Consider the following 14,615-nt stretch of genomic DNA (forward strand, 5'->3'; position numbering starts at 1 on the left):
CACACACACACACACACACACACACAGAAACAGGGCAGAAACAAAGAGTAAAAACTTAAAATTGGTTTATGTACAGTATTTTGTGGTTTATTAAACTGATTTTTTTCCTTTAAGCATAAGAAAAGAGAAGTGATTAGTTCAATACAGTGTTAATGTGTCACAGTTGTGTTGCAGGTTTGACTTTTAAAACTGCTTTTATGGAAAAATGACTCAAGTGTTGTGTCATGAGACCAACATGTAAAATGTGATGAATTTAAACAGTGACGTCTGTGTCTCTTTCTGAGCTCAAATTATCATAATGAATCAGCTAAAGGTAAAGACTGAGCTGAGATTTCTGCTGGATTACTCTAAAATTATCCAAGAGGAAGTTAGACGAGACAGAAGATCTTTGTTATTGTGTCCCTCACACTCAGAGCTCAGCCTCAGTCTGGACCCACATCAGTTTAGTCTTTATTTACTTGCAACTCCTCTCTCTCTCTCTCTCTCTCTCTCTCTCTCTCTCTCTCTCTCTCTCTCTCTCTCTCTCTCAGTAATAATGATTCATGTAATCACAGTAGTTTATTTGCTGTAATGGAGGCGGGGCTCAGTGTATTGAAGCTCCTCCTCTTCATGGTCCAGACCTGGACCAGGTTTATACCCAGACTGTTTGTCTCTAAATGTAGAAACAATGAGCTGAGTTATCAACACTGCAGCTGTAAACAGCCGCTGATAGAACCTGATGGAGCCAGAAACTACAACTAAAACACGATCAGTCAGTCAGATTCCAGTTTGTGGGTCTGGTCCTGATGTTGCGGTTCAGCCAAAAACACATCATCCTATCACTGGTGTTCATGTTGATATTTGTTTGTAAAGGTAAAAATTAAAGGTTGTCAGTGAGTTTGGTTTCAGTTTTCTTACTTTGCACAGGCGACCAGGTGAGGAGCACGCATACTGGGACCTGAGGAGGAGGAGGAGCAGAAATGTATGTTAACAGGCAGAAGCCCAGGTGTGCAGACAGGTACATGCAGGTACTTACTCTCAGAGACGTCTGCGCCGACCATCTCTATATTGAAGTCAAAGTTACACCTCTGTGTGGACACCGTGGTCTCATAGTAAACTGTCTTCAGCTGGAAACACAGTCAGGCTGAGTTACAGGGAAGAAAAGGGAGAAAAATGTCTGCTCAACCAAACTGAATTAAACCACTCTCACCTTCACGTTTGACACGCCACTCCCATAACCTGTGGACACGATGATGTTGTCATTCTTTGTCACCTGGGAGAAAAAGGGACAGGTAGAGGAGGAGACAGAAATACAGTTCAGAGAGTAATTAACTGGTTACATGTCAACACCATCAGACTAGTTCTATCTCTCTGTTGGACCTGTCTCCCTGTCCTGTACCTGTCTCTGTCTCACCTGGATGGGTGTGGCCACAGGTCGGCGCTGGGTGAGATGGGCTTGTCCCAGAGCTCCGTTCTTCATGTTGCTGTAGCGGATGCGGAGACGTTGATTGAGGGCGGCTCGAGACGTGATTTTGCTGTACTCTATCAAAGCCTCCAGAGTCAGAACTGTGTCCTGAGAGAGGTCAAAGGTCACCAGAAGAAAAAAAGACCTGTGTGTGTGTGTGTGTGTGTGTGTGTGTGTGTGTGTGTGTGTGTGTGTGTGTGTGTGTGTGTGTGTACCTCTGTGGAGTAGAGAGCCTCTCCATAGTGCTGATCCTGGGTCAGCCAGGCCAGGATGGGGTTGGCGTATGGGATCCTCCCCTTAAACACAAAAACACCTCAGTCACCTCAGTGTGATGGGATGTCGGTTTCCATAGGAACCAGTCGCACAAATAGATTTGTTTTACACACACGAGCGACTTAAGAAGTGATCCAGGAAATTAAACTGATCTTTATTAGCTGTTGTTTCCTGATGACGGTTTCAAAGTAAAACTGAAAACCTGAGGAAACGTTGTGATGTCACCCCCCCACCTAGGCTCTGATGTTAAAGGTCAGGACCACGTTCAGGTCCCCAGACATGAACAGGTGAGAGCAACACCTTGAGCAGCACGGTCAGCAGGACGTAGGCCGTCGTCTCCACCGTCACACCGCTGGACTGGTCGGGTTTCAGCCAATCAGCCGTCACGCTGGACTCCTGCCAGTACCTGAGCACAGCGGGGTGACCTGTACACACACACACATTATCATGTCATTACATTGTGGGGAAAAATAATGTGACTGTGTAAACAAGCGTGCGCGCGCACACACACACACACACACACACACACACACACACACACACATACCTTTCTGTCGAGCTATTTTCTCCAGGCTGGTGAGCAGCTCATTGGACGTCACACTGTTGGGGTCATGAAGGGTCAGAGCATAGGTTGCCGCCGCACGCACATACACATTCTTGACACCTGGGGCATGCTGGGAAATGTAGGCTGCTGCAGACCTTTTGCTGTTATCATGGAACTGAGTGAGAAGAAGGATGAGAGGTGGAGGAGGAGGAGCTCAAACACCTGGTCAGGGGTAAAACAGCTGTCATATAAATCACCAGACATAACAATAAAATGATTCATTCATTCATTCATTCATTCACTGACCATAAACCAACCACAAGGACAGCAAACAGAATATTTCAAAGAGAATTATGCAATTTAAAATCATAACTAACACACACTGGTAACCAGGGTCACTGAATGGTTGACCAGGCACAGGCTCTAAAGAGCCCCAAGACCAGGAGGCCCTCGGATCGGAGCCTCCACAGGAAGCGACTGTTAAAATTTCTTGATTAATTGATCAGATGAGCACAAAGAGAAACACAGAACTACAACAAAGACACACTAAGGACCACAAAGACAGGTGTAGCGGGGGAGGAGTCTGTTCTCACTCGCAGCTGCAGGATTGGGTCTTGGATGCTCGTGGCTCTGTGTAGGGCGATCAGCACGAAGGACGTCAGATACACCGACTGCTCCACTGCACTGGTCCCCACAGCCTGCAGCCAGAACAGAAGATCAGAAGAACACAACCATTTTAAAGGTTATCCAACTGTAGCCTCTGCCTGGTGAGTACGGAGGTAGGATATGGAAATACTCACAAAGTATGTCATTAATTATTGCCATTAAAAGGAGAAGCTAAATGACCAAGCTAATTGAAAAGCTAACAGGAAAAGCAGCAGGGAGATGGTAAAGAAAATGCTTTTTTAAATACTTTTAATAGTTATTTATTTCTCCTTTCAAACTGAATTTTCAAATAGATCTTTAAATGTCATTGTATATTTATGAATTATTTAATGTATTTTTATATTATGTACTTATTGACTGTTTTGTGTTGGTTTTGTAAACCTTTTTTTAATTTTGAACTATTTATTATTAAGTTTAATATTTTATTAATAATTTATTTTAAAATAATTGCTCTTTTTACTGGTCATTAAAAATATAAAACAATGAATGAACTAATTAATTTGTAAACAAATTTATCAATGTCTATTTTTATTGTACTATTAGTTATTGATTAATGAAAGAACACTTGTGGTCGTCCGTAGCTGAGAAGGAAATGTCAGTAAAACAAGGGGAGAAGAAGTTTGTTGCTGACCATGAATTTTTTGGATTTGTAGGAGGATTTGTCGGTGAAGGATCCGTCCGCCTGCTGACAGCTTCGGATCAGCCAGGCGACAGAGTCTGACAGCGCCTGATGGTTCACAGTGACGATCTGATCCATCACAGACATAGTCTTCACCACCAGAGCTGTCAGCCTGACAGACAGCACACAGGGAGACAATAATATCATATCATGTAATAACAATATAATATAATACGACCAGCAGGTGGAGCCAGAGTAGAAGAAGAAAACTTATTGTTATCAATATAATCTTAAGACTTAGACCAGAAATGGAAACAGAGACCAGAGAAACACACACGGGGGGTGGGGGTGGGGGGCTGATGACTCCACTATATCTTTACATAAAGAATAATTATTGACTCATCAACTACCTGGATTTTGAGAATATGGAATTTATCTTTTAACAGTTTTCATATGATTATGAGCTAATAAATCATAGATACAAGGTAAGGTCTCTAACACTTTCCCCAAAGTGACAAAATTATGGTTAATAGAGAGTGAAAACTTTATGTTATGTTCAGGGTTTGTCGACAGAGCTGATTTATCCCCAGACGTGTCCAAAACGAACATGAAGCTGACACGAGAAACGAGGGTTTGTGGAGAAGAAGCACATTTTCTCCAGTTTGATGTTTTCAGAGTTGGAGGCTCAATGTTTGAATCAGGTTTATATTCACATCAAAGTGTGTGTTCTTGGGTGGTGTTTAGTGGGTAGAGCACCCGCCCCATGTGTTGAGGCTATAGTCCTCACTGCAGGCTGCCCCGGTTCGAATCCCGCGCCGGGCGGCCCTCTCCTGCGTGTCATTCCCCCTCTCTCTGCCTCCCCATTTCCTGTCTCTCTCGACTGCCCTATCAATAAAGGCATGAAAAGGCCAAAAAAATAATATTTAAAAAAAAAGGTGTGTGTTCTTACCAGGTGCTGGACTCTCGCTTCATCCATCTGCTGTAACTGGAGTCTCCAAGTCTGAAGGAGTTGACAGCAACCAGAGCTACACACACACACGCAGAGTAAATAAACACTAAATGAAACCTCTCATGTCATCATCAGTGTCTCTTCAGTATCTCCTCACCCTCTTTGATCTTCTGTCTCAGGTGTGCAGATTCTCTGAAGACGTCTCCTCCCACGAGGTCCCAGCTCCTCGTCCTCTCCAGGTACTGGTACATGTAGGTGAGGCGGAGGAGGACACTCAGCTCTGCGTCTGCTGACCCGCCCGGCAGGTTGATGAGCTGTCTGAGGCCCTCAGGGTTGTGTATCACTGACAAGGCCTCGTCTAGAACTTCACCTGGTACATAAACACGCAGAGTCAATGAAACACACATGCAGCGAACACATGCAAATTTAATTACACCAATAACCTTTAGGGGGAGGTAGAGCCTGGCTTTTAGCCAGCATGCATCTGGTTTTTAATCCTGAACTGCATCTTGCAGAGTACCAAGTCAAGGAAGTCCTGCGGCCCCTGCAGCCCCGACTCAAGTGGAACTCAAGCAGAGAACTGGTCCCTGGAAACCTTTGTTTTTACCTTTGTGCAAACTTGGAAGACGTCTCATATTCACCTGCTCCCACAAAAACAGTTTCCTACAGAGTACAGTGTTTTAGGCCAACAGCACTTACATCTGTTATAATGAAATCACTGGAAAAGATAATGGTCAGCACTGGATCTCTTCTGATTCAATTCGCCCACAAACTCGTCATCATCTGCACTTATTCTTGTTACACTCTCACATCCATTCCTAGTCGTAGCTGTGTAACTCAGCCCCACAGCATCTCTTACCGTTGATAGTCAGCATCCTCTCCACAGCTGTGTTGGGAACGATGTTGGCCGGCAGCGTGTTCTTCAGCTCCACCGTCATCTTCTCTGAACCTACAACAACACAGAAACACACAACCTCAACACACTTCTCCCCTCAGAGCCGAGCGTCAGCACAGAGCTGTGGATCAGACCCACGTACCGTAGATTCCCTGTGGGTCCAGTGTCCCTCCAGAGAACACCTCTTTTCTCACCCCTTCAGGCTGCAGACACCGAGGCAGAAGATAAGAACTGAGATTCATGTTAACAAACTGTTTAAAGCAGCTCAGCACCTGTTTCATGTATTTCTGATGAGATGTGATGTTCCTGCCCAGCTCATCTTTTTTCATCTCACAGCTCCTCCCCCTGCACCTTTCCAGACGCTGCCATTCCTCACCTGTCCTCAGAGATTCCCAACCTCGGCCCTGACCTGGTGAGGGCCACCTTAGCTCACTACAACATGACTTCTTTATGATGAAAATTAGACTAAAACCTTTGAAAACATAAACTATGATGATATGTTTTATAAGTATCATCAATAAATAAATAGAAAAACGTAGAAGTGACCTGTCTGTTGTTCATGATTCATCTGTTTGTATTTTAGTTGCTGTACGTCTGTGTCAGTGATGTTTTTTTTCATTGTCTGTTTGAATTAAATTAAATATCTTTGGGTTGTGGATGGATAAAACTTTTATGGAAAATTTTAATGACATTTAATGATTAGTCATGAAAATATTTAATATAGTAATTGATAATGAAAATGATCATTAATTGTTTTGACTGAATCCCATTGAAAATGAAACAACTAGCAGGAAAAAAAACAATTATTAACGTAACATCCATCCATCCATCATCCATCCTAATCCATCCATCCATCCATCCATCCATCCATCCATCCTCCATCCATCCATCCATCCTCCATCCATCCCTCCATCCATCCTCCTCCATCCATCCATCATCCATCATCCATCCTAATCCATCCATCCTAATCATCCATCCATCCATCCTCCATCCATCTCTCCATCCATCCTCCTCCATCCATCCATCATCCATCATCCATCCTAATCCATCCATCCTAATCCATCCATCCATCCTAATCCATCCATCCATCATCCATCCATCCATCCATCCATCCATCCATCCATCCATCCATCCATCCTCCATCCATCCCTCCATCCATCCATCATCCATCCTAATCCCTCCATCCATCCTCCTCCATCCATCCATCATCCATCCCTCCATCCATCCATCATCCATCCTAATCCATCCATCCATCCATCCATCCATCCATCCCTCCATCCATCCTAATCCATCCATCCATCCATCCTCCATCCATCCCTCCATCCATCCATCATCCATCATCCATCCTAATCCATCCATCCTAATCCATCCATCCATCCTAATCCATTCATCCATCCTCCATCCATCCCTCCATCCATCCTCCTCCATCCATCATCCATCCTAATCCATCCATCCATCCTCCATCCATCCCTCCATCCATCCTTCCATCCATCCATCCATCCTAATCCATCCATCCATCCATCATCCATCCTCCTCCATCCCTCCATCCATCCATCATCCATCCATCCATCCATCCATCCATCCTCCATCCATCCCTCCATCCATCCTTCTCCATCCATCTATCATCCATCCCTCCATCCATCCATCATCCATCCTAATCCATCCATCCATCCCTCCATCCATCCATCATCCATCCATCCATCCATCCATCCATCCTCCATCCATCCCTCCATCCATCCTTCTCCATCCATCTATCATCCATCCCTCCATCCATCCATCATCCATCCTAATCCATCCATCCATCCCTCCATCCATCATCCTCCATCCATCCATCCATCATCATCCCTCCATCCCTCCATCATCCATCCATCCATCCTAATCCATCCCTCCATCCTAATCCATCCATCCATCCCTCCATCCATCCATCATCCATCCTCCTCCATCCCTCCATCTATCCATCATCCATCCTAATCCATCCATCCATCCATCCATCATCCATCCCTCCATCCATCCATCATCCATCCTAATCTATCATCCATCCCTCCATCCATCCATCATCCATCCTCTTCCATCCCTCCGTCATTCATCCTCTTCCATCCATCCTTCATCTATCCTCCTCCATCCATCCATCCATCCATCATCCATCCATCCATCCTCCTCATCCTCCTCCATCCATCCATGTATCCATCCTCCATCCATCCCTCCATCATCCATCCATCCTCCATCCATTCCTCCACCCATTCCTCCATCCATCCATCCATCCATCCATCATCCATCCCTCCATCCATCATCCATCCTCCATCCATCCCTCCATCCCTCCATCCTCCATCCATCCCTCCATCCATTCCTCCATCCATCCATCCTCCATCCATTCCTCCATCCATCTATCCATCCTCCATCCATGTACCGACCACCACTCTGAGCTTCTTCTCCACTTTGTCTCCGACTCCCTTGCGAGTCATCAGGGTGAAGGTCAGGGTGTGCTCTCCAGGCTCCAGTCCCAGCAGGGTGAAGGTTACTTGGCCCACCCCCTCTTCAGACAGATGATTCCAGTGGCAGGGTGTGGAGTGCAACCCCTCCCTTCCTGCAGTTGGCTTTGACTGGAGCAGACAGATCGCTGGTCCGACCGTCAGCGTGACGCAATACTGAGGAGGAGACAACGACAACGCTCAAACGCTTTGTGCTTTACCAAAGAAAAAACAAGGTTGTTAGCACTTCATGATTACAGCTCTTAGCAGGCTCTGAGCATCATGGGATATGTAGTTGAGTGTGGTGTGCGGTTGGTACCATGATGCTGTGGACCTGTTGGTTGTACACTGAGCCTGACAGCTCCAGCTGTTCTCCTCTGACCACCTGATACGGCAGCGGGACGTCCAGGCTGAGCGGCAGAGTGACCGACACCTGGACCGGCTCTGCAACACAAATACCTGGAGGACAAACAACGACAACAAACCACCTCAGTTCCACTACATACAGCTACATCTACCCCTGCAGGGGCAGCAGCAGGCAGCAGCTATAGGAAGCTAAATAACCAGGTTATGTTCTGTATCATTTACTGAACATGATTAAAACCAGGAGGATACATGATAGAAACTCGTGTTCCTATGTGTCGCCTTGGACGCCGAGCTGTCCAGAAACCTCCCTGAGGTCTGTGTCCGAGGTTTCCTCTTTGTAACAACATCAACTTGGTTTCATCTGCAGAACGCTTCAGTGGAAAACTCTGCAGGGCTGCAGGCACTGAGAGGAGCGAAAGAACAGAACAAACAAGAGACTCACCGTTCTTGAACATGCCGATGGCCTTGATCTCCCAGGTGGTGAGAGAGTCTGGTAGAGCCCTGCTGACAGGCATCTGTCCTGGCCTAAAAACACACACATACAAAATTAGACACCATCACAGCAGCCGCGACACCTCGGCATGTTGACGTTCAGACCCTTGAGCCATTACTGCGTTATCACACCAGTACTCATTTGAAACAATCTGAGGGTGTAAAATAATAAACTATGTACAAGTCTACAGTGGATGGACTCAACCAGGTGTCGGACATGTTTTATAAAATGCAGAGTGTGATACGACTTCTTCCTGTTCCCTCAGAGCTGTTCATTCGTTAACAAATCATCTTTATTAAATTGTCACTTCCTCCAATGACACGCTGTACGTAAATGATCTCTACAGAGGTCACTGATAACAGGTTTGTCTCTGTCCTCATAGTGTTTGTTTCATAATTAACTCTGAGAGTCCCTCAGGTGCACCGCCTCAGTCTAACAGGGCCTCCTGCTTTACACAGCTGGAGGTTTCCTTCGCTCCACTGTGCTCTGCCTTTGTCCCCAGTTTTATTACAGCTGGTTCAGTTTTTTCATCTGTTTGTCCAAGCAAACAAAAAGTCTGAGGTGTGTTTGACTTGTGTCACCTGACGCGCTGCACCTCCCACAGCCAGCTCTCTGGAAAGTAACTCCGCACCAGTGACGGAGCCAGGTCGAAGTCTGCACCCATCTCTGTACACACACACACACACACACACACATACACACACAACAAACTTGCATTATGATAATGTGACACATGTACTTCATTGCAGTGGCACACAATGTGGGTTAATCTATGCCAGACTCTGGACTTGAACTAGGACAGGATCTGGTCTGTGAGTCCTCAGGGGGGAAGCAGCAGAGTGATAAGGAGACATCATGATACACTGCAGACAGCAGCTGATCACAGCTAATCACAGCTGCTATTAATGGGACAGTTTGATGACATGAAAAAACAGATGAGCTTTTCTTTTTTTCTTTCTTTACATCCTGATGATTTGAATTTTTCCATCAGCTGTTGGTGTCAGGATGTTCCCATCATCTATCAGATCAGCACAAACACTTTTGATTTCATTCATTCACCTTTGTTGCTGCATTTGACCCCAAACAGGCACCTGATTTCATGACCACGTGGAGGACTAAGCTGTGACATCATTATCCTGTCAGTGTGTGTTGGGGTGTGATGTGAGGAGTCCGGGCTCACCGTGACGTCCCAGGACGAGGTTCTGGTCCTGGTCCAGGTGCTGCTGTATGAACTCACAGCAGGCTCTGAAGGCCTGTCTGCAGAGAGGGTATTTATAGAATTTCTGCACAGCGAACTGAAGGCAGGTCACACTCTTTGGGATGTACTTCATCCCCAGCTCACAGCAGGTCTTCACTGGACCGTAACTCTCCGCTGTTCACAGACAAAAAGACAAACTGTTATAGGTCTGTTTTCCACTGTTGTCTACTCCTTTATCTGGTTACATGTACCGTGTGTTCAGACTGCAGCTAAAAGTGTCTCATGTTATGTTTTTACCACCATAAGTAACAAATATGTTGGTGTTATGTGCCGGAGTGGTGTTTGTGATCTGTGTATTGTGTCCTTGGCCCCTCCCCTTTTTCCAGCAGGTGAACCAGCACAGCTGTACCTGATTTGGCAATCAAGAGCTGGAGTATAAGGCCTTGTTCAGACTGCCAACCAAAATCCGATTTTTAGCCCATCCAGATTGGAACTGGATGGCTCTTTTGAAGTCTGAACAGCTCCAAACACTCAGATCGGTTTTGACTGTCCGTAACGTCACTCTCCAGACCCAGCTCTTCGGGTGGCGCCACACACGTCGCTGCACAGAAACTCCGGCAGTGAGTGCAGCACGAAGCATTCTTGTGTATAATCCTACCAGCCTCCTGCGGCGTTGCAAATGTCTAGTGCGTCTGAGATGTTCTGCACCTCTACTGCACAGTGATGAGGCCAATATACTGAGGTGACCTGCCTCCATCATGTTTGTTGTTGTTGTTGTTGTTGTCGCTGTCGCAATTATATGACGTCAGACGCTCCGTTACTACAGCAACCTGTCAGATCAGTCAATAATGTGGCACAGTCTGAACAGAGCCATATCCGATTTGGACACCTGCTAAAAACAGTGTGGACAGTCAGCCCTAAAAATCGGATTTGAGTAGGAATCTGATTTGAATCAGGTTCGCCTGCAGTCTGAACGCGGCCTAAGGAGCTTTGAGGAGGCCTGGTCTGAGCCAGTGGGTCAGACGGCAGCGTGAGGTTGTGTGTGTGAACAAGCGAGTGGTGACAGCTCTGTGATCATTGCTATTGGCCAGTGGGCCAGTTTTTGTGTGTACACCAGATAGTGTCTGCATGTTACTCCCTGTGGCTGGGAGGGTGTTCTGTTTTAACTTATTGTTTCCTGTTTGTTGCCCTTTCTTTCTTTTCCAGGTTCACCCATTATCCGGACCTCGTTTTGTGTTGCCGTGAAATGATTTTGGTTAACTTATTTATACTAAATTGCCTTATTTGTGACCTTACATTTGTTTGCTAGTTATTCCTTCTCCTGATGAAACTGATGATATCCCACAGATAGTTTGGTATGATGGAGCCAGTTAGCTTGTTGACATGGAAACCTGGCAAACTAAAGTAACCTTCATCCCGACGAGGATGGGATTCGAACCCACGCGTGCAGAGCACAATGGATTAGCAGTCCATCGCCTTAACCACTCGGCCACCTCGTCCTCTTGTTTGGCCCTTTTAATGGACAAAGGCGGTCCAGGGCGTAACACCTGGGAGAATTTGCAGAATCTTCAGCAACTACGGTCCCATGGAAGAAAACGTACCATCACATTTTCAGAATTTTGGTGTTGACTTGGTACCAAAGTATCGGTTCTCGTGACATCCTTACTTTGATGTGCACACGGTGGGGAATTAGCTCAAATGGTAGAGCGCTCGCTTAGCATGTGAGAGGTAGCGGGATCGATGCCCGCATTCTCCAGCAAACTTTTAACCCTTTCTTCACCTCTAATCAGGAGGGTTTAACTTTCCTCAGGCAGATGTTTCCCGTAAAGAAAACTAGACTCAGGCGAGGATGGTATTCCAACCACGCATGCAGAGATTAATTATCCCGTTGTCTGTGAGGGTTGTTACCACGAAGACATAGACAAGTGCTGACTTTGTTCTGCTCTGCAGTCATCAGCTGCTCTGTGATGCAAACGGGAGTTGCAGCACTCTTTGGTGGACAAACTGAACTTCAACAATTTTTGATTGTTGATCTTTCACTCAAACTGGACTTACATGATAGCATTTAATTGTCTCACTAGTTGATGAGTTATAGTTGTCACTTATTTTGTCCATCAGGCTGATGTGGAAAGACTCACTGCTTTGCACACAAAGCCTCATTTTCAACAATAGAAGCTAAATTCTACTGTGTGAACAGCACATTTGTACTGTCTGACTTGCAAACATCATAGGAAAGTATAAAATAGCTGCTGCAAGGATACATTTCCACAGTTGTATAACTTTGTCCCAGAGTGTCATAAACCTCTGAGCAGTGTTAACGTGTCTGATGAGCCTTGAAACCCGTTGATCTTTATTTCAAACTGGACTTGTGGGATCCCATTTCATTGTGTCACTAGTCCTACAGTTAAGGTGGTCAGTTATTTCGTCCATGGGGATGGTGTGGAAAGACTGAAGGGTTAGCACACGATGCCTTGTCCTCAAGAGTAGAAGCTAAACTCTGCTAGAGAATGTGGGCACTGATCCCACTACCTCTCACATGCTAAGCGAGCGCTCTACCATTTGAGCTAACTCCCCTCTGAGCAACTGCAGGTTATTGGTTTTGCCAGGTTTTTTCCAAGTATGTGAGACAGCGCATCAATGAGGAAGTGAGCATTTGGATAGAAACTGATGATGTCCCATAGAGAGTGTGGTATGATGGAGCCAGTAAGCTTGTTGACATGGAAACCTGGCAAACTAAAGTAACCTTCATCCCGACGAGGATGGGATTCGAACCCACGCGTGCAGAGATTAATTATCCCGTTGTCTGTGAGGGTTGTTACCACGAAAACAAAGACAAGTGGTTCTCGGTTCTCGTGACATCCCTACTTTGATGAGCACTCGGTGGGGAATTAGCTCAAATGGTAGAGCATTCTCCACAAGACCTCAGATTCCTCTTTTCTGTTGTTGGTAACAGGAGATAATGTGTGAAGAACACAGGAAAACGACGTCACTCATGCCCTGTCTAAAGTCTTGTGGAGAATGCAGGCATCGATCCCACTACCTCTCACATGCTAAGTGAGCGCTCTACCATTTGAGCTAATTCCCCTGTGGGAATGTGCTGTTTTTAAGGCAACGCCAGCCAAGCATTGATATTTTTATTGTCTTTTCGTCAGATTGTCTCAGATTACTATGCTAACATGTTAGCTGAGGCTAGTTCTAGTATTGAAGCCGACTCATGGTGGAGTCTTACCTTTCTTTTTCTTCTCCTCTTCAGTCAGAGCTCGCTTTGGACGGACCACTGCTGTGCACGCTTCATCTGCACACACACACACACACACACACACACACACACACACACACACACACACACACACACACACACACACACACACACACACACACATTTCATTTTATCTATCATCCAAACCACCCAGTGTGTGGGAAGTGATTGATTGACTGATTGGTTGACATACTGCCGGTTAATGGCTGGGCATTGGCATTGGTCATAAAGGTGAGGCCGGCCAATCGGAAGACATCTGCACCGTTTTTGCCACCGCCTCCACCGCAGCCCAGATCACTCCGTTCGATGTGACGCAGCACCTGCAGGCCACCATACATCCTGTTACTGTTGTTTCACACAACTCCACACACGTAACAGAAATACAACACAATTCACAAGAGTGTTTGTGAAGATAAACAAAGAACTGTCTTCTAAGGTGAAATGGGATGTTTTGCTGTTACCCTGGTAACAGGGTCTCTGTAGTTGGGTCGTAGTGTGAAAAGGGCGGAGTCTACAGCAGACAGAGCCAACAGACCCTCCTGATTGGTCCTGATGTCCAGCTGGAGCTTATCCTTGGGCTTGTAGTTCTGTCTCTGAAATGACAGCTCAGTCTGACACACACACATGCGCACGCACACACACACGCACACACACACACTGGGTAAACAGTTTAAGTCTCTACGTCTTTTATTAAAGATTTTTTAACTGACACAAAGCCCCCGGGGACAGCACTGGGCTGTGAAAATGTAGCAGCCAAGACAGGTCACTACAAGTTCCATGTTCATCATGTGACCAAAAAGCCTTTTTCTTTTTCTCAAACACAGATGTAAAACGAAGAATACATTTTTCTGAACATCACAAATGATACAAAAATGATACTTTTCATGATCTGAATTTGATCTATTTGATCCGATACCATTTAGAAAAGGAGCTGTATGATTACTTCATTTCATCCCATTCATGAGTGCTGGGAGCCAACAGGAAGTCAGTGGGCTTGGTCGGAGGAGAATGCTATTGCTCATGTCCTCAGAAACATGGTGAACGTTTTTCAGTGTATGCTCCAAGTGAGCAACTCTCATAGATCGAACACAGTATCCAGTTCTCCTTAATATATCCCTGACTTACTCTTGTGTTGTCCTGATTAAATACTACTGCTGTGCACACCACTACTTCTAGCATTAATGGTACTGCCACTTTGAGTTCTGTAAATATACAGCACCTCCTACAAATGATTACACACCTTAACTAATTCACAGAATCACCATAGCCATCCCCTAAAATCTGAACAGCTCCTACTACCTAACAACCCCTTACAGCACCATAGGAACCACATTGCAACACTGTAACAAGCACCTCACTACCTGTTAGCAACCACCCTGTTCACCCTGGCAACCAACTGGCAGCACAGGAGCTTTTAGCAGCAGCCAACTGCCGGGAATCA

The 14,615-nt window shown here is 45.7% G+C and overlaps 1 protein-coding gene and 1 non-coding gene across 3 annotated transcripts in view; both read right to left on the reverse strand.

Moving 5' to 3' along the window:
- c5 (complement component 5) overlaps positions 1–14,615 on the reverse strand; it is a 28,674-nt gene that overhangs the window by 4,493 nt on the left and 9,566 nt on the right. For both annotated transcript variants that reach the window (XM_071484128.1, XM_071484129.1), the window contains exons 14-34: positions 13,636–13,785; positions 13,368–13,494; positions 13,145–13,210; positions 9,898–10,089; positions 9,299–9,383; positions 8,667–8,749; positions 8,178–8,317; positions 7,802–8,035; positions 5,533–5,593; positions 5,355–5,444; positions 4,653–4,865; positions 4,496–4,571; positions 3,559–3,718; positions 2,855–2,959; positions 2,265–2,436; positions 2,018–2,142; positions 1,660–1,740; positions 1,394–1,552; positions 1,190–1,252; positions 1,016–1,106; positions 898–937 (exon numbers count right to left, since the gene is read on the reverse strand). In XM_071484128.1, the coding sequence (XP_071340229.1) occupies positions 898–937; positions 1,016–1,106; positions 1,190–1,252; positions 1,394–1,552; positions 1,660–1,740; positions 2,018–2,142; positions 2,265–2,436; positions 2,855–2,959; positions 3,559–3,718; positions 4,496–4,571; positions 4,653–4,865; positions 5,355–5,444; positions 5,533–5,593; positions 7,802–8,035; positions 8,178–8,317; positions 8,667–8,749; positions 9,299–9,383; positions 9,898–10,089; positions 13,145–13,210; positions 13,368–13,494; positions 13,636–13,785 (2,513 nt within the window). The remainder of the gene's footprint in view (positions 1–897; positions 938–1,015; positions 1,107–1,189; positions 1,253–1,393; positions 1,553–1,659; positions 1,741–2,017; positions 2,143–2,264; positions 2,437–2,854; positions 2,960–3,558; positions 3,719–4,495; positions 4,572–4,652; positions 4,866–5,354; positions 5,445–5,532; positions 5,594–7,801; positions 8,036–8,177; positions 8,318–8,666; positions 8,750–9,298; positions 9,384–9,897; positions 10,090–13,144; positions 13,211–13,367; positions 13,495–13,635; positions 13,786–14,615) is intronic.
- Positions 11,333–11,414, reverse strand: trnas-gcu (transfer RNA serine (anticodon GCU)). Its single transcript has one exon. It is a non-coding gene; the product is annotated as a tRNA-Ser (tRNA).

The sequence above is a fragment of the Trachinotus anak genome, unplaced genomic scaffold (assembly GCF_046630095.1).
Source record: "Trachinotus anak isolate AG129_WGS33_773 ecotype Australia unplaced genomic scaffold, CSIRO_AGI_Tana_v1 ptg000008l, whole genome shotgun sequence".
In the NCBI taxonomy this organism is placed as follows: Eukaryota; Metazoa; Chordata; class Actinopteri; order Carangiformes; family Carangidae; genus Trachinotus; species Trachinotus anak.